Below are 23,955 nucleotides of genomic sequence, written 5' to 3' on the forward strand. Positions count from 1 at the left end.
TTTGTGTGCTTGTAATGGATGGAGGAAGTGATAAGAGACAAAGGAATTGAGACGTTCACAGGAGAGTAAGGTTGTGGCGATACAGTCGTCAATGTTCCAACCGTATAACTCAAAAGTGGGACCAGTAACCTGTGAAACCACTTGGGCCTCAGCATAGCTGAGGAACAAGTTCGCATAGTTGAGACCCATTCTCGTTCCCATAGTCTATTCCGATACCTCATGATAAAACTCTCCTGCAAAAACACACATGCACACACACACACACACACACACACACACATACGCACACACATACACACATATATCTTTTAACTTTTACTTGTTTCAGTCATCAGACTGTGGTCATGCTGCTGCAGCGCCTTCAAGAAATTTTAGTTGAATGAATCGATCCCAGTACTTATTTTTTAAAAGCTTGGTACTTATTCTACTAATATCTTGCCTGGAGTCCATGCCATAAATCGAGAAAGGTATGGAGTTCAAAGTTAGCAGCAGGGGAAATTGAAAGTGAGGTTGTTTCTGGCAACAGTGGAGTCTGTTCTTCTATACAAAGCTGAAACATGGACGCTCTCTAAAGCATTGAAGAAGCAGTTGGATGGTTCTTATACAAGGATGCTTAGAATAGCACTCAATGTCATACAACAAACGCTGTAACATTGAAAATACAGCATAGAAGGATGAGGCTAGCTGGACACTGCATCATACACTGCATCAGAAATTACTAACAAGCTAGTGCTCTGGCAACCAACGGAAGGGAAAACCAGGAGAGGAAGGAGGAAGATGACCTATATCGACAACTTGCTGGAGGATACTAGTATGGAAAGGGTACAGGAGCTGAGGACCATTATGGAAGATCGAGATGAATGGGGAAAACGTATGGAAACAGTCTTAGGGTGTCCTGTGGGACGACCTCTCTCTCTCTCTCTCTCTCTCTCTCTCTATATATATATATATATATATATATATATATATATATATATATATATATGCATATGTATATGTGTGTGCATACGTGTGTGTGTGTATAGGTACATACATACATATGTGTAAGAAGAGAGAGAGAGAGAGAGAGAGAGAGATGTAAACATATTCTGAAGTATGATAACTGAATACCTGTAGGAATAACGCCAATTTTCATTGTTGGTTTAGTGGGTATCACATTGGAAGACATCCAGTCTGCAGGACAAACGTTGCTGTTGCTTTTATCCATCAAAGCATTAACCACTTTATTGACTGTTCCATCACCACCAATTACCACTAAGCTGTAAGATAAAGAAACAATATAGAGTTAGATATCACTATATAGAAGCAGGGGGAAGACATTGGTTCCTTTAACTATTTGCTCATTTCAACAGTTCAACAAGAAATGCTTCAGATGTCTAGATGTCTAGATGTGCAACTATATACATACATAAAACAAAACATACAAATCTGAACACATACATACATACATACGTACATACATACACACATACATACAAAAATACCCTGCTGTTAACACCGAAATTCCAATGAAGGAGCCTGGGATCTAGAAACCAGCTCTTTCTCTATTGGCAAGAAATCTTGAAATAAAACAGAACAATGACATACATATGCATATAAATAAGCACAGGCATGGCTGTGTGGTAAGAAGCTTGCTTCCTGACCACATGGTTCCAGGTGCAGTCCCACACACATATAAGCATACTTAGACACGCCCATACTTAGACACGTCCCACACACATATAAGCATACTTTGACACCCCCATACATACATACATACATACACACACATACATACATACATACATACATACATACATACATACATATATACATGATTACACACATGATTATATATACACACTTTCTTTCATAAATCATAATGTTATTAAATAATATGTTGGCATCTTTATGTTAACTCCTATTCATTCATCTCTTAATGTTAACGCATATGTATTGATCTGTTAATCTTAACTCCAAGATATATATTGATATATAATGTAATATAATATAATACATAGATATTGATCATATTTATATCTATGTACGAATGCACGCATGTGTGTGTGCGCGTGTATGTCTGTGTTTTCCGACCCCCCTCCCCACCACCACCACCACCACCATTGCTTGACAACCGATGTTGGTGCGCTTATGTCTCAAAACTTAGAGACTGATAGAATAAGTACTAGGCTTACAAAGAATAAGTCCTGGGCTCAGTTTCTTTGACTAAAGGTGGTGCTCCAGCATGAGCGCAGTCAAATGGCTGAAACAAGTAAAAGAATAAAAGAATGTGTGTGTGTGTGTGTGTGTGTGTATTTGTGTGTGTGTGATGGGTTTTTTTTCAGTTTCCATCTACCAAATCCACTCACAAGGTTTTGATCAGCCCAAGACTATTGCCCAAGGTGCCACATAGTGGGACTGAACTTGGAATGATGTGGTTAGGAAGTATGCTGCTTATCACACAAGCTTAGACAATATTGTAGTTATTGCACTATAAAGTTGGGTAAGACACAAAATACTACCCATCTCAGCTTGCTTGTTTGATAACAGGTTTCACAATTTTAAAATTAAACACTAAACATTAGAAAGAGCATCCAGCAATGTCAGGAACTGCTTCAGAAAATGCAAATTTAACAACACCCATGTGTGTGTGGTGGTGGTGGTGGTGGTGAGGGGGTGTATAAACATACAAACATATCCCTACATATAATGCATCAGTATGTGTGTGTATTAGCAAAAAACATCCAGATATTAATTTACAAGAATATGTAACATTCATATATCGATATATAAGAGTTAGCAGCATTAGGATATTGATATATAGGAGTAAATAACTTTCCGATATCAATATCTATAAGCTAACATTAAAATATCAATATATATCTTGGAGTTAAGATTAAGAGATCAATACATATGAGTTAACATCAAGAGATGAATGAGTAGGAGTTAACATAAAGATGCCAATATAAGCATTTAATAACATTATGATTTATGAAAGAAGGTGTGTATATATAATTATGTATGTATGTATAGTATGCATATGTGCAGATTTGTATGTTTTGCTTTATGTATGTATTCTCATGCATATAGTTGCATTATCTCTGTATGTATGTATGTATGTGTGTGTATGTATGTATGTATGTATGTATGTATGTATGTATGTATGTATGTATGTATGTATGTATGGGTGTGTCTAAGTATGCTTATATGTGTATGTATCTGCATGGATATATTCACACACGCCTCTTTATAAGAGGATATTTGTTTGTAGCTATACGTAGATAGTTATCTGTTTAAGTAGCCATGATTTGCAAATACCTTGCCTATTCCTTTCCTCCTGCCACACACTTTTAGGCTTTGATTTGTTCTTTGCATTTTATATTCACTAGCATATGTCAGCCATAATATCCTCAAATTTCAATCCTTCTTGTATTATCGTAAAGTTGTCTTTTTTTTCTCCTCTTACCATATGACTCAGAATATTCTAATGACCACCTTTCGTGTATATTAGAGCAACTCTAACCTCATAATGTAAACTGGTGTCTTTCTCTTTTGACATTATCTCTATCTCTACCCATGTTATTGTTGCAAACCACCCCTTTCTTCTTAATCACTCCCATTGGTTGATGCTCAGTAAACGCTCAGACTTTTTGTATTTCAACGTACCATCTGATGGTCCAATTTCTAATTGACCACTGATCTTAATTATCAGTTTCAGAAATGATTGTAATGGAATGAAGCAGGGGTGGACCCAAAGAAGCGGGGCTGAGGTGCACGTGCCCCCTCAACAAAAGAAGTGCACCCTTCTAAATAATGTTATTACATCTTTTTCTCCTAGAATTGTAATCCCTTCTGACCATGTGCCCCACCCACTTCGAAAAATTCCTGGGACCGCGCCTGTAAAGAAATAACAAGTTACTTTCCATTATCCTCCAATACTATATCTGCTCTTCATACTATGTAATAGTCCTATACTGTATGCCTATTCCTTTTACCAGATCACACAGCAACGCAGTATTAACATAGATACTCGGAACCGCAACCTTATACCAGTGTTGCCAACTTAAAATCAGAAATTTATGCTAAATTACAGTAGAAAGAATACCAAAAAAGGCTAAAAAATGCTAAATAGGGAAAAAAAAAATGCTAAAGACTAATTATATCAAAATGCTTAATTTTTATTTACATTTCTATTTACTTTCTTTAATTATATTCATCATTGAGAAATAATTTCTTGAATTTCACTGATTTGAACACTTTCAGCTGCAGTGCCTGGGTCTTGCCTTCTGAATACATTCAAGGTCCCAACCTTGTTAATTATGTGCTTTGGAATATCAAAGTTTTAGCAGCATTTGCCATATCATTCCAGACCATATTTTAGGAATTCAAGACAGGTTGCCCCTGGGAGCTCCTCTATACTGATGACCTTGCTCTAATTGCTGAGTCACTATCAGAACTAGAGGAGACGTTTCAGGTGTGAAAGCAAGGATTAGAATCGAAGGGCCTTAGAGTCAACCTAGCTAAAACCAAAATCCTAATAAGTAGAAAGGTAGACAAACCACAAACCCCTTCAGGTAGATGATTCTGCTTGATCTGTAGAAAAGGCGTAGGTAGAAACTCCATAAGATGTACCCAGTGTAAGCTATGGATACATAAGAGGTGCAGCAATATCAAAGGAAGGCTAACTAGCAAGATAGTTTTTGTATGTGGCAGATTCTCAGGAGCAATAAACACTGGAAATGTGCAGAGAACAACTTCTGCTACATTCCAGGGAGAAAAACTAGAAGTGGTTGATAGCTTCCTAGGTTACCTAGGTGACCAAGTTAGTAGCAGGAGGAAGGTGTGCTGAAAGTGTAGCTGCTAGAATAAGAACAGCATGGGCAAAGTTCAGAGAGCTCTTACCTCTGCTGGTGACAAAAGGCCTCTCGCTCAGAGTAAAAGGCAGACTGTCTGATGCTTGTGTACAAACAGCCATGCTACATGACAGTGAAACATGGGCCATGACTGCTGAGGACATGCATAAGCTCGCAAGGAATGAAGCCAGTAGATAGATGGCTAATGTTATAGATGCGTAATGTAAGTGTGCATACTCGAAAGAGTGTAAGTACCTTGAGAGAAAAGTTGGTCCTAAGACGTATCAGTTGTGGTGTGCAAGAGAGACGATTGTGCTGGTATGGTCATGTAGCGAGAATGGATGAGGATAGCTGTGGGAAAAAGTGCCACAGCCTTGCGGTTGAGGGTACCTGTGGAAGAGGTAAACCCAGGAAGACCTGGGATGAGGTGGTGAAGCATGACCTTCGAACATTAGGCCTCACCGAGGCAATGACTAATGACCAAGACCTTTGGAAATATTCTGTGCATGACAAGACCCAGCAAGACAAGTGAGACCATAACCCATGGCCTTTACCAGGGGTGTAGCCAGCCCACTTATGCATACCTTTCTTTCTTTGGACAGAAAACCCTGCTTGCAAAGACCTGTTGAGGCAAGTGAAATTGAAATCGAAATTGAACCAAATTCGTTGACTGGCACCCATGCCAACCTTTCTTCGTTGGACACTAAACTCAGCTTGCGAAGACCTGTTGGGGCAAGTGAAATTGAAACTGAACGAAATTCGATGACTGGCACCCATGCCAGAGGAGTGTTAACAGCACCATCCCAGCAGGATCACTGCCAGAGCAGCGATCTTACTTCCGTGTTGGTGGCACATAAAAAGCACCATTTGAGCGTGATTGTTTCCAGCTTCGCCTTACTGGCACTCATGCTGGTGGCATGTGAACAAAACATTGGACTGACTCCTGTGCAGGTGGCACATAAAAACCACCATGTGAGTGTGGCTGTTGCCAGTACCACCGGACTGGCCCTTGTGCCGGTGGCACGTAAAAAGCACCCACTACACTCTCGGAGTGGTTGGCATTAGGAAGGGCATCCAGCGCTAGAAACTCTGCCAGATCAGATTGGAGTCTGGTGTAGCAATCTGGTTCGCCAGTCCCCAGTCAAATCGTCCAACCCATGCCAGCATGGAAAGCAGACGTTAAATGATGATGATGATGATGAGTATTGATCTAAGCATAGGAAGATGAATTTTGTTTTTCAATTTTGATTTGATTACGTCCATACCACTGAACAACCGCTCAACTTCTGCATTTGAGTTTGGCAATGTCTAGATTAATGGCAAAATTTGCAACATCTCTAAAAGGATTTCCTCCAGGAGCATCTTTATATTCCAAGACTTCTGGCCAGAATGCCTCAGTTTTAGATGTATGTATCCATTTAACTAAGTGAATGCTATTAAATTGAACTTCAATTGAAGCAATTTTTTTTTCATTTAAATGCATTGCTTCTAAGACAGATAAAACTGGCTCTTTGAAATGCTTCAAAATACTCTGTACTGAAAAGCATTTGATATTCCTCAGTGTATTAATATTGTCTAGCAAACGGTGCTTGAGCTCTTTATAAAGGCAGAGTAAAAATTGTTGTGCTCTTTTGCAAATACTATTTTCTTTGGTGGCTGTTACAGTCTTCTTGATAATCATTTCTGCTATCTTTCTCTCAAACCTGTAGCCTAAATTTGGTTTAGGATCCAGAAATTTTTCAATAGAAGCATCATGATCAAAAGGATCAATTCTACATGTTGGCAACACTATCATATTAGCAACAAATTTGATCAAATTTGAAAGATCTTCAAGTAATTTTGTTTTGTCAACAGTGTTTGATTCAAACAATTTATTCACTTCCTGAACATGTTTTAAAATTGGATGCAAAAATAAAAGGTAAAGTTCATTCTTAAAATCACAAAACATTTCATGTAACATTTGTGCTGTAAAGCATTTTTCTTTTGTAGTTGTAGTTTGGAAGTGAGTTTGCAATTCAAACCATTGGCTTAAAATTCTATTTACTGCTGGTTTTATTGACAGCCACGTAGTTGTACAAGAATTCACAATCTTCAAAGGCTCTTTATCATTGAAAACAAGGTAAAGTTGTTTGTTAGGCACTTTGTCTTGTTGAAGAATGAGAGAACCATTTCGGATATTAAAAAGTGTGGGATACTGCCAACTGTAAAGAATGACATACACATCTGAATAGAAGTAATGATGGAACTTCTTTTAATTTCTGGGAAACACCATTGTTGACTTCTATGATTACTCTAGCATTGTCGGTTCCTATAGCCAGTAAATTTTATATATCATACATTCTTGAGGTGAAGAATACTGATTCAGGATGCAGGGTGGCCAACTCATGAAGTAAAATCTGCAGAAATCCTAAAACTGAGTTCTGATATAAACCTGGGAACATTATATTTTGCTTCCAATCTAACATTTAATATCTATTGGTAAAACCACAAATACAACTACAATACTTGAAAAACAAAAGTAAGTAGAAATATAAAGGGGGAGACCCCCACCCCCGGACTTCTATACAAGATATATAATCCAAAACAAGCATGAAAAAACACAGGCCTATTTTAAAACAGTCAAACTGAGAGTAAATCAGTCAACCTGTTATGATAAAAACTCATCACTACAGAATAAAGCATTGTTAGGACGAATTTCCACGCTTTCATTCTTTGCAACATATTTACATTATTGTGTAGTGAGTTCAGGTGCTGACATGAGTTATCTTCTCCTCCTCCCCCCACCAGCACCACTCTGTATCCAAGCCGGTGGGGAGGAGCTGGAAAAGTTCATAACTTGGTAAACTTCCTTTTGATAAACTTTCATTTGAAGTTTCATGAAAGTGAAAGAAAAATTCAACAACAGCCAGTAGTACTAAAATTTGCCTGTAAGATACTTTAACAAAAGTAGAAAAGGAGGAAAAAGAAGAAAAAAGGGTAGCTATTATGGAAATGTCATGATCAGAGAAAAATGCTAAATAAAATTTTAAACCTGCTATTTTTCCTGCTAAATGCTAGATTCAAAAATTTTCTGCTAAATGCTAAAAACAAAACCTAGATCTAACATAAAATATGCTAAATTGGCAACCCTGCCTTATACTGTAGTTTGTTATGCATTTCGACCATCTATTTCCACGATGTGACCGTGCATACTCTTGTGCATTTATGTGTGTGTGTGTGTGTGTGTGTGTGTGTGTGTGTGTGTGTATGTGTACATGTGTGTATGTGTACGAGTGTTAGACTGTCTAATGTGTGTATGTGTAAAAGGCAGTTGGACATATGTACGTGAGTGAATGTGTGTGTGTGTGTGTGTGTGTGTGCGTGCATGTGTGTGAGCATGCATACACGTGTGTACGAGGTTATTGTATGTGTGTATATTATACACATTTATGTGTGTATATTATGTACTTTTATGTGTATGTCTATGTATGTGAACAAGTGTGCATGTCTCTGTTTTCAATTGGTGTGTGTATATAGAGCTTTTAGATAAAATATGTGGGTGTATAAAGTTAATATGTGTGTGTATGTTGTGTTTGTGCATATGTATACATGTGTAAGGGCATTTGTACGTGTGTATGAGGCTATCTGAAGCATGTTGTTGGAAGATGTGTGCAGGTCAGTCTGGATGGAAGCTCAGGTGTAATAGGGGTGACAAGGGAAGTAAGTGTTGGGAGGTGTGGATGCATAAATATAGTCCTATACTGTATGCACATTCCTTTCACTGTACGTGAAGGGAAGTGGAAGTGTGGGTGCTAGTGTTAGTGGAATGGAAAGGAGTGTGTGCATGTATGCTGTAAGTGCATAATATGTTGTGTGGGTAATGAGTTAGTTAAACAGTGTGGAAAAGGCATGGGGGATAGAGGAGGAGGGCAGAAAATGTGGGAGGCATGTGGTGTGTGTAAATGTGTGTTGAGGTAGGCTTAGAGGAAGAGTGATGAAGAATTGAGACCATAAGGAACTGAAGAACAGAGAGGAAAAAATGAACTCCTGCTTATGCCAGCAGCAGGAGTCCGGATGGCCTCTGTGCAAGGCCAGTCTGACCATAGACAGATGTTGCAGGAAGTGATCTGTCAAGCAAAAGTGACACGATATGCATTGTCATTCTTGAGTCCCAAAGATAATCGGCAAACCAGTCAGCTACTGCTGGCCAGTTTGACCAATGTACAGGAAGTGACAGAGGAGAGAGAGAGAGAGAGAGAGAGAGAGAGAGAGAGTGAGAGAGAGAGAGGGAGAGAGAGTGAGAGAGAGAGAGAGAGAGTGAGTAAAGAATGCAGTAGATCAAATTGTTATGTATGTATGTATGTATGTATGTATGTATGTATGTGCGTGATGCATGCGTGTGTGTATGTGTGTATATATATATATGTGTGTGCATACATATATATACATACACACACACACACACACACACACACACACACACATATATATATATATATATAGATTCAGTAGCCACCTTATTATTACCTTATTAATATCATTAATAATGGTAATAATACATCTTTATATATATATATATATCGTTATATCAACCAGACTATCAGATGTTGCCACCATGCTGGCAGGGTAGGTAGACCAACATTCCCCCAAACAGACCACCAGTAACTCATAGGGTTACATATTTACAGATGATTGGACTGGTGCAACATGAAATGAAGAATTTTGCTCAAGAGCACAGTGCACTGCTGGTATGGTAATCAAAACTACAATCTTGCAATTTTGAGTGCAATACTCTAACCACTAGGCTATTATTTAGAAAAATATATACACACTATCAAGTGAGTGTTTGAATTAAATAACCCCCGGTATAAATATATATTCAGACTAGTGATAAAACAATTTGGGAGAGAGAGAAAGAGAGAGAGAGAGAGAGAGATGCCAATGTAATTAGTTTACTTTCAGTTTTGGTAGTGTCAGAACCAGTGTATTTAAGAGATCAAATATAGGTTTCACTCCATTGAAGCTAAAAAAAAAGCTTTGATCCTGTAGATGTGACACCCGTATATCCTCTCTAGGAGTGATAATATTAAACTAGTTTTAGAGCGAGAGAAAATTTATATATTCTCATATAGAATTTAATTTGATTTAAATCTAAATGTAGCAGAGTAGAAGTAGACAGTAATATATAGAAGTAAATAGAAACAATGCAATTATATATACAAGTGAAATATATTCAAAAAATAAAGTTTTCTAATGGAAGGGTGAAAATGTTTTAGTCTTTTGGTTTACAAACAGAGAACTATGAAACATTAATGAGCATAAAATATCTCTGTTGCCTTAGATTACAGTGTCTGTATCATCAGCAACAGCAGCACTATCATCATCATCACCATCACCACCATCATCATCATAGGCAGTTAGATGATGATGACTGTGTACAAAACGACACAGAAAGAAATCGATTTCCTCCACTTGTCATTTGTAGTTCTGTTATCTATCTCCAATCTTCTCATGTTAAATTTTGTATATTTTTGCATCCCTGTCAGATCTACCCATGTGTTTGAGCCACTAAACAATTGTGAGTAGAGTAACTTTCTAGACAACTAAATTTCCTGCATTCTTTTAACATGCCTAAGAGAGCAGAGCTATATTCTATTATTACATCTTCCATGCAAAGAATCTCAGCTTCCATTAGAATGAGCATCTTTCTGGCCTTGTCTTTCCATATCATATTCATGATCTATCTAAGCTGTCATATGAATGTATATAGTCATTTAAGCCTATTTGTGGTATATTGTTCGTGTCTCTGATCTGTATAAGAGACGAGTGTAGGAGCATTATTTCCCTTTGGCAGAACTGTTATCCATCTATGCGTGGTTTTGTTAGTGTTGTCAACTGCTTTGCCTCGCACATAGATACACACTGCTGTCTGTCACTGGACACAGGAAAGATTTTCATGAGTTCCAATCAAGCCTTGGGAGAAGTAAGACGTATTGTTATGTCCACACATGAACATTGCCAGTAAAATTTGGCAAGGAGTTGCTACCCATGATGGAAGGACAGTACAACACTTGAATAAGAAGAAAATCAGAAATAGCTGCTAGGAACAGATAAGCAATTTCGCAGGAAAAACCAGTGAGGAAGATGAAGACAGGTGAATGTTGGACAAAGCTCCATGGTACTGGCATAAAACACTGACAGCCGAAATTGTGGAAGAAAAATATTTCAGAAGGAAATTATTTGAAAGAACACCATGTATTTCCTTGAAAAGAGAATGCATAACCTATTTGGTATAAGTTTGAGATGAGGAAGATGAATTCCAGAGGTTCAATTGAGCAAGAGAAAATATTCTTACATTGGGTCACCAATTTTTAGTGGATAGACACTCAGGTTTTATAATAGTGGTAATAGAATACCTTGTAATGCAATAATTATAATTCCATGTAGATGTGAATAATGGACAATGTTCAGAAGGCTTAACAGAACAATAATAATTTATTGGAAGAGGAATTGGTGACAGAATTAAATCAAAGCTTGCTTGCCGACATCTGGTGTATAGCATTCAGAGATAGGGCATAACAGTATCCTAAGTGAATAGAAGGAATAAGTCCCAAATCATAAGGTTACAAATTCAAATGCGGTGTATGCAGCATATTAAAAATATAACACAGTTACTTTATGATGTAAAAATATGGAACATAATAAATTTTCAAACAGTCTCATAATCTGGTATTAAATTCGAGAATGTTTCTCCATTAGATATTTCCACACAATATTGAGTTCAGACAGAGACATAACAATACATCTTACTTCTCTCAAGACCTGACTGGAACTGATGAAAAACTTTTCTGTGTCTGGTGAAAGGCAGCAGTGTGTATCTATGTGCAAGGCAAAGCAGTTGGCTACACTAACCAAATCACACATAGCTGGATAACAGTTCCACCAAAGGGAAATAGTGCTCCTAGAGGGGGATAATACTACTGCTTGGTATACCTTGCTCTTGACTTGGACTAACACATGCTCAGTATTTTACAGATGCCCTCTCAATTACTTTCTCAATTTTTTGAGTGCTGAGCTGGCCTTGCTTATCCTACAGTCACTAAACCTGCCATCATTACTGATTGTACAGCCCAGATCAGTAAAGCCTCTATCAAATCCAGCCCTTCAATAATGACAGGCTTAGATTGTGTTACCTGACTTGTGTTAGAACTTGTCTGATAAAGAATGCTACTTTTCAAACCAAACTTTGTGGCTATGCTATATGAAACATCCATCAGACTTTGTATGATTTATACAGTATGAAAGACAAGAACGCAATCACAGTCATTAACAAACAATATTTTTCTAATTAACATGAGGTGCAACATCATTAAAGGTTAGCATCAGGTCATGTTTGTATGTATCAGTTGATTTGTGGAATGTTTCCTTGAAAATCACTGTAAAAAAGTAAGAATATTGGTGCTAGCATTCAGCACTGCTTAACTTCTATTGTAACATCAAACAGTTGTAGAGCTGAGTCCTCATTCATATGTGTAAATATTTCTGGACGTTCAGATTTGAGTATCTGTCACAAGCTTGACACTTTTGCAGTGTTCAATATCTTTGTGAAGTCAACAAATGCAAACAATACTTTGTTTTGTTCCATACCTTTCTCCTGGATTTGATAGAGATAGAATATTATATCCATGGTGCTTCTAAGATTTTCTTCCACAATCTATTGAGCAACATTCATGAAAGGAATTTCCTGGCTATAGACAGCAGTGAAATCCTTTCCACACTCATCCCTTCTACCTTTCTTGAGAACAGGGACAATGTTAGTTTCAAGTTCTGTGAAACATCACCATCCCTCCATCTTTCCCACATCAACTCTTACAGACAGCTAATGCATTTGTCATTGACATTTTACCACACTTCCATTGGAATACTATTTCATCAAGTGCCATTATATTTAAAAGTGATCTGGTTGTAACCATTACATCAATTGTTACACCACATTTTCCAAACATTCCTATTTGTTAATCAAATGCTTTAGAAAATGGGTCCTTTCTCTCAAAAATCATCAGCTGATCTCATTCGAGTGACCCCCCGCCCTCCACTTCTTTTGTGGTTCATATTCGTCCTTTGTCCAGCAAAAAAGATACAAAAATCATTGAAATCAGTGGTGATTTGTAGTACAATTGTTTTGCTTTTCCACTTCCCCAGATTCATCTGTTGCAGTCTTCTCTTGGTTTCTCTGAGTTTAGAGTTTGATTGAGTGTTGGCAGCTCAAAAATATTTCTGATAAGTTTGGTTGCATTGCTCTCATAATGAAGGGAAAATAGTATCCTTGCAAGCAAGATTAAATCCTCATATTACTGGGAACTTAATCTTACCAGAAACAAGATAACCTCCCTTGCACCAGTTTCACAAATGACTGGCAGCAGGCAGGGCATCTTATCACTTACCAAAAATGGAATATACAAGAAGTGAGACATGGTTCATGATCTACCAAGAAAGGCAGTGAACCTGAATGAAAACTGACCCAGTCTGCGATGAACCCTTCGACCCATATCAGCAGGGAGAAAAGCAAGCACAAGTGATGATGAATAAGTGATGATGTGTGCATGTGTGTGTGTGTGTGTGTGTGTGTGTGTGTGTGTGTGTGTCTGTGTCTGTGTGTGTCTGTGTCTGTGTGTGTCTGTGTCTGTGTGTGTCTGTGTGTGTGTGTAACTGTTCCCTATAGTTAAAGCTTTAATCCATTCTTTTATTCATTCACTCAACACTAGTATTATTCAATAGTATTGTTTCAAATATTCCCTATGCAATGTTTCTTACTTCTTGCTTTCTTCTCTTAATATTTTGTTCTTTTATCCTTTCCCCACAGCTTATTATTGTTAAACCCAAATCCTCTCTCTCTCTCTCTCTCTCTCTCTCTCTCTCTCTCTCTCTCTCTCTCTCCTTCTTGATTTGCTGGCTTGTTTAACCCATTTATATTTAAACCAGTCATATCCAGCCCAAATAACCTGCCTGTTTTATTTTCAAACTGGCCTTGTCCAGCTTCTCACACTTACTCTACAATGTCATTGTAAATTTTAGAAATCACAGCATCGAAATCTTGAAGCTACAAAATAGTGCCTGATTAACTCAAAACAATGTGAATAAATAAGCTTTACATTTGGTAAACTGAATGCTAAAGGGTCAAATTTCACCCTTAAGATTGTCTTCTATTCAGCCCCTAAGAAGCCACATTTCACTATCAAAGACCATAAGCCCAATTTCTTAAACAAACCTACAACTCAGCTTGTTTACTCCATGAAAATTAACATAGGAATCATTAGCAAACATGTTGAATCAAGAACAACATTGAATCAAGAAACAAGATTTAATCATGAACAACAACATGCAGAATAATTTAAGGTTAACATTTTGATGTACAATTAAACCTTGGGAGAGGCATTATTTTGATGTAGTTTTGATGTAGTTTTGATAGCTGATTTATAATAATTCTCTACCCACATGTTACATTAATTCATCCACAATCAATGAACTAAACAACATCTCATCATTCACTACATTTGTCTCTTCCTTCCCCCAGCTCTCACAGCTGAATGCCATTTTGTCAGTTTTCTCTTCTGTCCTACCCCTGCCAACTATATCATTGCTATCCAATATACCTGTGTTCACCACTCACTCCACTCACCTTTTCTGCCTTTCTCTCCCACCTTCCTTTTGCACTCCACTTATACTCATCTGCTTGTACCTTGAGGGTATGGGTATGCCCTGGTATGTCTTCACTGTCCTCTTCTCTCCCTCATTCATTTTCTCTCTCTATCTCTCTCTCTCTCTCTCTGACTGAGGTAGCCATGTATCTCCTCTGCAGCAAGACACCTGTTTCTGTCCTCCTATCATAGTTTAACTTCTCATCACCTGGCACAAAGTCACCTCCCTCAATACCAATCCCCCTCTCAGTTGAGGGGTCTCTGTCTTGCATGTTACTTGGTGACCTCACTGGTGCTAATGCCACATAAAAAGCACTCAGTATACTCCGTAAAGTGGTTGACCTTAGGAAGTGCATCCAGCCATAGAAACCATGCCAAAGCTGACAGTAGAGCTTGGTACAGTCCTCTTGCATAGTAGCTTCTGTCAAACTGTCCAGTCCATGTCAGCATGGAGATCAGACATTATATGATGTTGGTGATGATGATGAAATATATATATACACACATACACACCCATATTTATATAGATATATACACATACACTCATACACATACATATATTTATATGCATGTATATGTATATACATATGTATGTATGTATAGTACACATTTTGATCAGTATATCAAGTATTATACAGAGATAATTATAGATGTTCAGCTGTGATATTATAGTTTGAAATGCAATGCTACTGCACTCATACTGACCAGTGATATTTTGTTGAGTCCATATCTTCAATCAAATCTGTTAGATGTTCACCACAATTCTCCAATTCTGAAAGGAAAATAAATAGAATATATTAAAACAGAAAAATATTTTATTACATTCTACATCCTGTACAGAGATTTACTAAAATAAAGAATAATAATAACAAATTCAATGCCTTATATATTGGGATCAAGGGAATGAAGCCCATGCACAAGACTGGAAGGCTGAAATATAAAGTTAACATTTGCAGGATTTGAATTCGGAACATACAGAGATGTAATTAAGTATAATATTCTGCCAATTCCACCACCTACTACCCTTGTATATTCATATTAATGAATTTATGTTGGTTAAAATTGTAACAATTTTTATGACTCAATCTGAGCCAGAATATCGCCTTGAATCATTGCTGTCTTGTATCATTTTAAACCAGTATGTTACTTTAATCCAGTGTGTCACTTTGAACCATTATTGTATCAATCCAGTGTCACCCTGATCCAGCATATTACCTTGATCTAGTGAGTTACCTTGAACTGCTATTGTTTTGATCCAGAGTGTCACCTTGATCTAATATGTCAACTTGACCCAGGGTACTATCTTGATCTAGTGTGTTACATTGAACTATCATTATCTTGATCCAAAGTGACACCTTAAGCCAGATCTAAAATGAGCTGAACAGCCATCTTAAGCCAAGTAACCCTTTGAGTCAGAGTGTCTCATAAAATCGGTGTTCAGCACTAGATTCAGTTACTTTTTACAAGTTAGAGCTGATGTTTTCCTCAGGGACATTTGCCAAATTCTAGGTGAGTCTAATATTCCTACAATAGCATGTCCTGCTCAAAAATACAATAAATGAGCTGTAACAGATTTGCACTCATAACTTATTTCCTGGATTTACCATTTAGCCATTTAGCTTCTGTTTGGAGTGTCTTTTCATGGAAAACTATACAATCTAAGAATTAAAAAAATATGACTATTTTGTTTTGGAGGCCCATTTTCTTTTCCTAATTGACATAAATGACATGACAAGTGTCACCAAATACAGTAAAATAAAAATGTTTGCAGATGACTCTAGCTTTCAGAAAGTCTTCAACAAGATAAGTGACTGGCCAGAACTTCAATTTGATCAAAACACTATGATTTAATGAGCAAGAAAAATAACAATATGTTGCTAAATGAGAAAATTTTTTTATCACATCTACCATGAAAAAGATGTGCTTAAACAACCAAATTGTTTTTCTGCAAGAGGACCTCAAATGATGTAAAATATTAGAGACTTATGTGAAAATGTCGACAACATAAACTAGAGCAGCACTACACCATCAATAAAATTGACATAATGTACAGAATGTGCTCTTTGATCCTATTCACTACCCTTTGAATACTGTTACTTACTGTGATATCTCCATGTCAAACACAAGACTTTGAGAACTGAAGACCTGAGAAAGTCAATACCCCAACCAAAACATAAATGTCAAAGCAGGCCTTGATTACTACAATCACTTTGAAAAGCTTCATCTCTATTCTCTCCAATATTATCAGAAGCACTATAACATTTATAAAATGTGGAAAATATTCCATCTCCCAAAGGTTGTTTGTGTCAAGGATAGCTCCCAATGTCATATGTCCCACACAAAAATCAAGCTCACATTACTTTACAACTCAACTATTTTATCTCAACTAGTCCTACTCAATTCAATGCTATCTCAAAACAAATCAAACAGTATAATGACTCCATAATCTTTAAACATTGCCCAAATATATTCCTCCAAGAAATATCAGATAAACCCTTTTACTTTAGTCCATTTCAGCCAACAATTCCCAGCTTAAGTGAGCAATGATGTCACTTAAATATAATTTTAAAAGAATGGTGCCTCTATGTTTGATAAATCCTTGTATCTTGCAGGCTGAACCTAATTTTATTAGTTGAAGTTTTAATTACAAATCAATTAGTCATTCTTCCATTAAAATTGACTTCCATAATCAACACTTTAAAATTCCTATTTTCATATGTATCACTATGTTCGTGTGTCACTAGATCTGCCCTCCTTACAGCAGTTAAGACATTGATTTTCATATACTTGTGCTATCCATTATGAATCAATAGTTGAGGTATTGATTTTGCTCATTTAATATCCATATTCCATGCTGACTTGGGTTGGATGGTTCAACAGAATTTGATGAGCCAGAGGTAAGTGTTGAGAACCCCCAACCCCTAACTCTCTCACGTTATATATATATATATATATATATATATATATATATATATGTATATATAATTTCCATACTAGTGATGGTGTTCTCAGTTGTAGAATCATTGTTAATTTGTTCTACAAAAAGACTACTTTGTTGTTACTGATCTCTGAAAATGATAAACAATGAGATTTATATGCACGTGTGTGTGTGTGTGTGTGTGTGTGTGTGTGTGTGTGTGTGTGTGTGTGTGTGTGTGTGTGTGTGTGTGTGTGTGTGTGTGTGTGTGTGTGTGTGTGTGTGTGTGTGTGTGTGTGTGTGTGTGTGTGTGTGTGTGTGTGTGTGTGTGTGTGTGTGTGTGTGTGTGTGTGTGTGTAATTCCCTTTTACTTTTTCAAGTTGAAAGTAAAACAGTTCAATAACACACAATTAATGCCATAACAATATGAAATAATGATGTACAACATGCATGAAATAGAGGTATTGATATACCATAATAAAATGATATGACAATCAGTAAAATATTTTACCAGAGAAATCAATATTTGTGTTTGCATTTTTGAAGATTGGTTCCACAATTGAACCATATGTCATTAATCCCTGTTTGTTTCCAGCATGCGGCTGACACAAAACTCTTAGATTCTTTGGACGCTCTGGGAAACCTGAAAATATTACATATTGTAGATATTTAACAATCAACATTAATTTATGCAATATAATGATTTACATTAGTTAAATTGTTTCATCTTGATAATTTGTTGTATTAAATTAAAAATTTAGGCAATTCTATAGATGATACTAAACTTGAAGTGGTTAAGCCAAAATTCCTTGCATCATGTGGCATCAATGATGTTCTATATCCTGCACTAATTCTTGTCTGTTCATTTAAAGATCTACAGTGCATAGCTGAAAAAATAAATCTAAAGGATGATTTATCATCTCAGACAGGTTTATTTTTGGACCTAAAGAACGAGCTAATGAGTAAATTTTTATGATTCAAAGCACATTCTATACATAAACTCTTTGCAATCAATGATGACCTAAAAGTAGAGACTATAGAATTGACATATTTTACTGGAATTAATTGTACTCAGATATAAATAAAGTGTTATGATTGTCTAAAAACGTCACTTAAAACATCCATCTCAGACGTTATTGTAATGGTGCTGTCAAGATGAGTATATGTTCTTGGATCAATAATAATAGTCATGTTCTCATATATATTTTACTTTACCAACAAGGGCTATTGGATCAATAATCCTGCAGTTAAGTTCTTATACAGACGTATTTTACATGACCATCAGGGACTATTGCCAACAAGTAATTGAACAAGTTGCAAGAATTGTTGGTCATCCCATTCTTGTAGGTCCTGTCCTACATATGGGTAAAAAATGCTTGCATTGTGGTAAATTGGACTGTTTCAGTAAATCTTGTGGATGTAAGCCTTCTTTCCAAATCTGTTGGTGACATTACTATTAAAGGTATGAGTTCTAAACACTCTAATGGTGAGGAAGTGACTTTGAATATTAATTATGCAACATATAATAAAATACATTGACTTCCTTCTAAAGTGAATGGATGTGCACTTCAAATGCAATTGGAAACTGGTGGAGCATGTTCCATCACTCTGGTTTTGCTAATAATAAAGTTACCATTTATTAGCAAACCTACTGAAAGACATTTAACTTATTATGATAGGTCAAAACTTGAGATTGCTGGCACCACAGCTTAAGGATAACTTCAGAGATATGACAAACAGCACTTCTCCTTTGCAGTGGTTAATAGCCTTTATAACTCTAGATTAACCAGTGCTGACATTCTGAAAGATATGTTATGCTGCTATGTTTTAAAGTATTATTTACTGCCAATAAAAAAAGCTGAAATGGTTAAAATTTCATTATCAGTTACAATTAAAAACAATATCTGTTCAGTGTGCCCAGTATACACAAGAAAAGGAATTTGAAAATGAACCTCAGCTTTGAAGTAATGAAATTCATATTTCATACATGTATGATGACAATGATACATTACCAATTATAGGGGAGTGAAAGTAAGGTGTAAATTAAAAATTGTGAATAAATTACAGAGTAGATATCAATGACAAGATTCAAGCTTTTTCTTATATAACTTTTCATCTCCAAACAATGTCCACTAATATGTAGAGTTAATGTTAGGTTAGGTTTTATTTTCCTTCAGTTGTCTTAAAGAGTGCATACTGAAAAAGTTTGTGAGCGAGTGTTTGCAATAGACTTTACTTAGAAAATAAACTTCAGATGGGTCTTGAAAATAACAACTCCATTCTTCAAAATTTTATCATCATCTGGAGGGATGATCAAATTAACAGCATAATTAGCAGTAATTGAAGAATCAATAAATTACAGTTATTATCAGACTGAAAGGAGCTTGTATATTGATTAATCCAAATTATTTAATTAATTATATATCATCCATATTTTGTGTGAATATTTTGAAAGATGGGATCCACTGATCATACAGTCTCATAGACAAGATCCAATGGACAGGTGTTTCCAAAGTGAAAGGTAAAGAAAATATTTGGGTTTGATAAGTTATAGTCGCCAGTTTATACCAAAATTTGCAGGCAAAGTTTAGTTTCTTCTTGCAGCAGAAAGAGAATGTCTTTTCATGAGGAAACACAAGCGTAGCTCCTTAAATAGACAAAAAACTTCTTACACAATACTCAGTTTTGGTAAAATTGTCTATTCAATATGGAACAACTCTTACAGCCTGTGCTTCTGAATTTGTAGCTGGAGAAATAATGTCTCAAAATGGAAAGTCCATAAAATATATGTGTCAAACACATGATAGCAATATTGAATGGGAATCTTATGTGGTGACATAGTGGGCTGAAAGATAAGGATATATTCAATAAGAGAAAATTTTCACACTGGAGATGCTGTCACTGCAGCACACTTTTTCTTTTTTTTCTTTTCATAAAATCTTGATGTTGTCAGACAAGCTTCTCATCAGATTGTTAAGTGGGTCATCCCATTATCACAAAATGATTTCGAAATTATTTACATGCTTAGGGCAAACCATCAGTCATGTTGATGTCCTTAGTATGACAAAAGTACAACTCAAATTAGTTTGTTAAAGTGTTCTTTACAAATGACATTACATTCTGACACAGGTAATAATGAATTTTCTTTTGCTAATGCTCAAAAATTTGAAGGCATTAAAAATAATTTTAACATAAGTACACTTTAAGTTAAAGTATCATATTGCTGGAAAAGATTGGTCAAGACTAACTCATTCAGAACAATAATTTGCTAGACATTCTTGTGAACTGACTGTAAAGAATGGTCTAATCTTTAATAAATTAAACAGACTATTTATTCCCAAACTTTATTGGAAACAACTTCTCAACAATTTATGATATACATATAGCTGTAGAACAAATGATAAAAAAAAGGGAACAAGCACTTGAGTTTGGTGTCTTTATCTTAGCAATACTGTAGAACTTGTCAGATTTTGTAACATGTGCTAAAATCAGATTTAAAGGCATCCCTTGCACTGCTAGGTGCATTGAATCACTGCTTTAGGGAAAGATTATATTTAGACTGGGGATATGTATAAAATGCTGGGAATGTATCAATCGTAATTGACTCATACACCTCTGGGATTAAAATCCTTTTATGTTCCCGTGGGTGCATAAGGAAATGTCTATTTTCCAACTTCTCTAACTTTGGTATTCTAATGACAGTCGTTTTGAGCAGTGGACTAGAATTCATTCAATTAAAGGACTGTTTAAACTGATTTGATTGCAAGATAATTACACACTTTATCTAATGTTTCCTCAGTTTTTTAGGTGTCAACATATATATGAAACTCTTATACTGTGTAAATTACTTTTTCATCCTATGATAAATATGTATGCACAATGAATTTATAATGAGTAACAATTATTATTACTGTATTAAAAGAAATGTCTCCTCCATATACTATCATTATCATATTAAGAAGAAAGGCAATGAATTGGTAGTAATGTTAGCATGCAGGACAAAATGCTCAGTGGCATTTCTTCTGGCTTTATATTCTGAGTTCAAATACCACCAAGATTACCTTTGCCTTTCATTCTATTAAGGTCAGTAAAATAAGAACCAGTTCATTTCTGGGGATCGATGTTTCTGACTTTCCTCTTCCCTCAAAATTGCTGGCCTTGCACCGATATTAGAAAGAATTATTAGTGTGTTTAAGGAAATTATTATTATTAAATTAAGAAAGGCAGTGATCAGCTGGCAGAATCATTAATCCATTGGACAAAATGCTATGGAATTTCTGATTCTTTATGTTCTAGGTTGACTTTTGCAGTCAATAAAATAAGTACCAAAGGCAGCGAGCTAGCAGAAACATTAGCACACCAGAAGAAATGCTTAGCAGTATTTCATCTGTCTAAGTTCAAATTCCACCGAGGTTAACTTTGCTTTTCATCTTTTCAGGGTCGATAAATTAAGTACCAGTTGCATACTGAGGTCGATCTAGTCGACTGGCCTCCTCCCCCAAAATTTATGTATGTGTATGTGTGAATACACACACACACGCACACACACACACACACACACACACACACACTATTCATAAACAACATCCCCAAATTTAATGGTACACCAAAAAGTGGTGTGTAAAAGCTTACTTTGCATCAATTGTAACGTTTGGAGTATTTACTATAGGTTCTTTTTCAACCATTTCAGTATATTTGATGTCTGTAAGCTATCTCCAGCTGAGGAATCACTTGGCAGTCAATTAGGAGTGATTATGGTCCCTTTTTAATACTAGGTTTGACAAATGCTTACAAGAACACAATATAATAAAATTCTCTGTGGAGACAAATTATCTGATTCATGCTGACAGAAAACACAATCTGGATTAAACACAAAGCTCATTGAGGCTATTGGAGCAAATAATTTCTAAATATTCTCCTCCAACCAAAACATCAGTTAATCATAATAATGTTGTCAATGGACCAGCATCACCAACTTCTCCATCTCATGTAAAGCTACCATTTAATCATGTGACCCATGTGGTAATGGAATGGTTCTAACAGATCAGCATCAAGTTTTTCCAGCTACCAGCAGCAGCAGCAGCAGCAGTTCCACCACCACTGCCACCATTACTACTACTACTACCACCACTTCTACTGCTACTATATTCAATTTACAACACCTTCCATACCACCAACATAACAAGATTTTGCTAATCACATCACCACAACTTAATGAATTGTACATCATCACCATGTTGAAGCTGTAGAATCACAAAGGGAATTTGGAAGCCACAAACACTGAAACAATTGATCTTTTACAGTTGGCATAATATATTATTTAAAATATTTTATTATTAATTCATAAATGTATCCAGTCAATATTTCCACATGATATCTACCTGCCTATTCTGTATTATCAATGTTATGTCAATGTTGTTGTTATAAAGCATTACATGTACTTTTCATGCCTGCACATGAGCAGGACAGTTTAGGATGACTACCAGTTTGATGTGAAAGAGTTTTATAGTAAGCCTCTTGGCTAATGGTGGTGAACTATAACCCCAGTCATAATACACATTGGAAAATGTAAACCCTCTGTTGTGAACTTATATAGAAATATGCAAGAGTGTTACATCATATGACGAGTAATGTAGGGATATAGTTTTATCAATGCAAGTAATATCAAGTAATACTACATAGGTATAAAGCAGCAAGATCTTTCTTCTTCTTAGTGGGACGGGAGTGGCGGCCTTCAACTTAATGGTTACTTAGGTCATTTGTGAATATTTTAGTTTAACCCTTTAACATTCAGATTACCCTGTCAAGTGTAATGTTTATTTATTCACACTGTGTGGAATTAACCATGCTTTATCTCATAGCTTTGAAACTTTAATGATGTGATTCTTTATTTTTAAAATGACATTGTAGGGTACCTGCGAGAGGCAAGATCTGGCTGGTTTAAATGCTAAAGGGTTAAACTCATGCAGTGATTATTTCTAGAACAAATCAATTGAATGGAAGTAATTTCTCCCCGAGCCACATCCCCATGAACAATTTCATAGAATCTTCAGTAATATTCTCTCCATGTTATTTTCATCAGAGATTCTTGTCTACTTATTGGCTACGAAGACTGGGATGTTAAGAATTAATTAACAAAGAGAGAAAGTAGTTATGGATCAGTCTGCACTTTGTCCTATATCTTTGCTGGTTTTCTTCCATAGGCTCCATTCATTTTGGATACTTGGCACTTTTTTTATGTAGCTACCATCTTCAATTATATTCTATCCATTCTACTTTCATCAAGAACTCTGACCTATTTATTGGCTATAGAGACTGAGATATTTAGAAATAATTAACATTGTATGATATTAAGCTACACTTTGTCGCAATGTAAAACCATTGATTGTCTAGCTGGTACTTTCTTGAATCATAGGAGAGGAAAATTAACAAATTATGATTATTCATGCCTTCTTTGAGTGTATTTGCAAATTAAGTGAAGTATAATCAGTTCCTTATTTCTAATTAGATATGAAAATTAGTTTCAGAC

The 23,955-nt window shown here is 36.0% G+C and overlaps 1 protein-coding gene across 5 annotated transcripts in view; it reads right to left on the minus strand.

Annotated features, from left to right (window-relative positions):
- LOC106873410 (ceramide kinase-like protein) overlaps window positions 1-23,955 on the minus strand; it is a 193,409-nt gene that overhangs the window by 37,244 nt on the left and 132,210 nt on the right. For all 5 annotated transcript variants that reach the window (XM_014920765.3, XM_089356719.1, XM_089356717.1 and 2 more), the window contains exons 4-6: window positions 17,938-18,069; window positions 15,215-15,281; window positions 1,111-1,259 (exon numbers count right to left, since the gene is read on the minus strand). In XM_014920765.3, coding sequence (XP_014776251.1) covers window positions 1,111-1,259; window positions 15,215-15,281; window positions 17,938-18,069 — 348 coding nt within the window. The remainder of the gene's footprint in view (window positions 1-1,110; window positions 1,260-15,214; window positions 15,282-17,937; window positions 18,070-23,955) is intronic.

The sequence above is a fragment of the Octopus bimaculoides genome, chromosome 8 (assembly GCF_046866305.1).
Source record: "Octopus bimaculoides isolate indiv1 chromosome 8, ASM4686630v1, whole genome shotgun sequence".
NCBI lineage: Eukaryota > Metazoa > Mollusca > Cephalopoda > Octopoda > Octopodidae > Octopus > Octopus bimaculoides.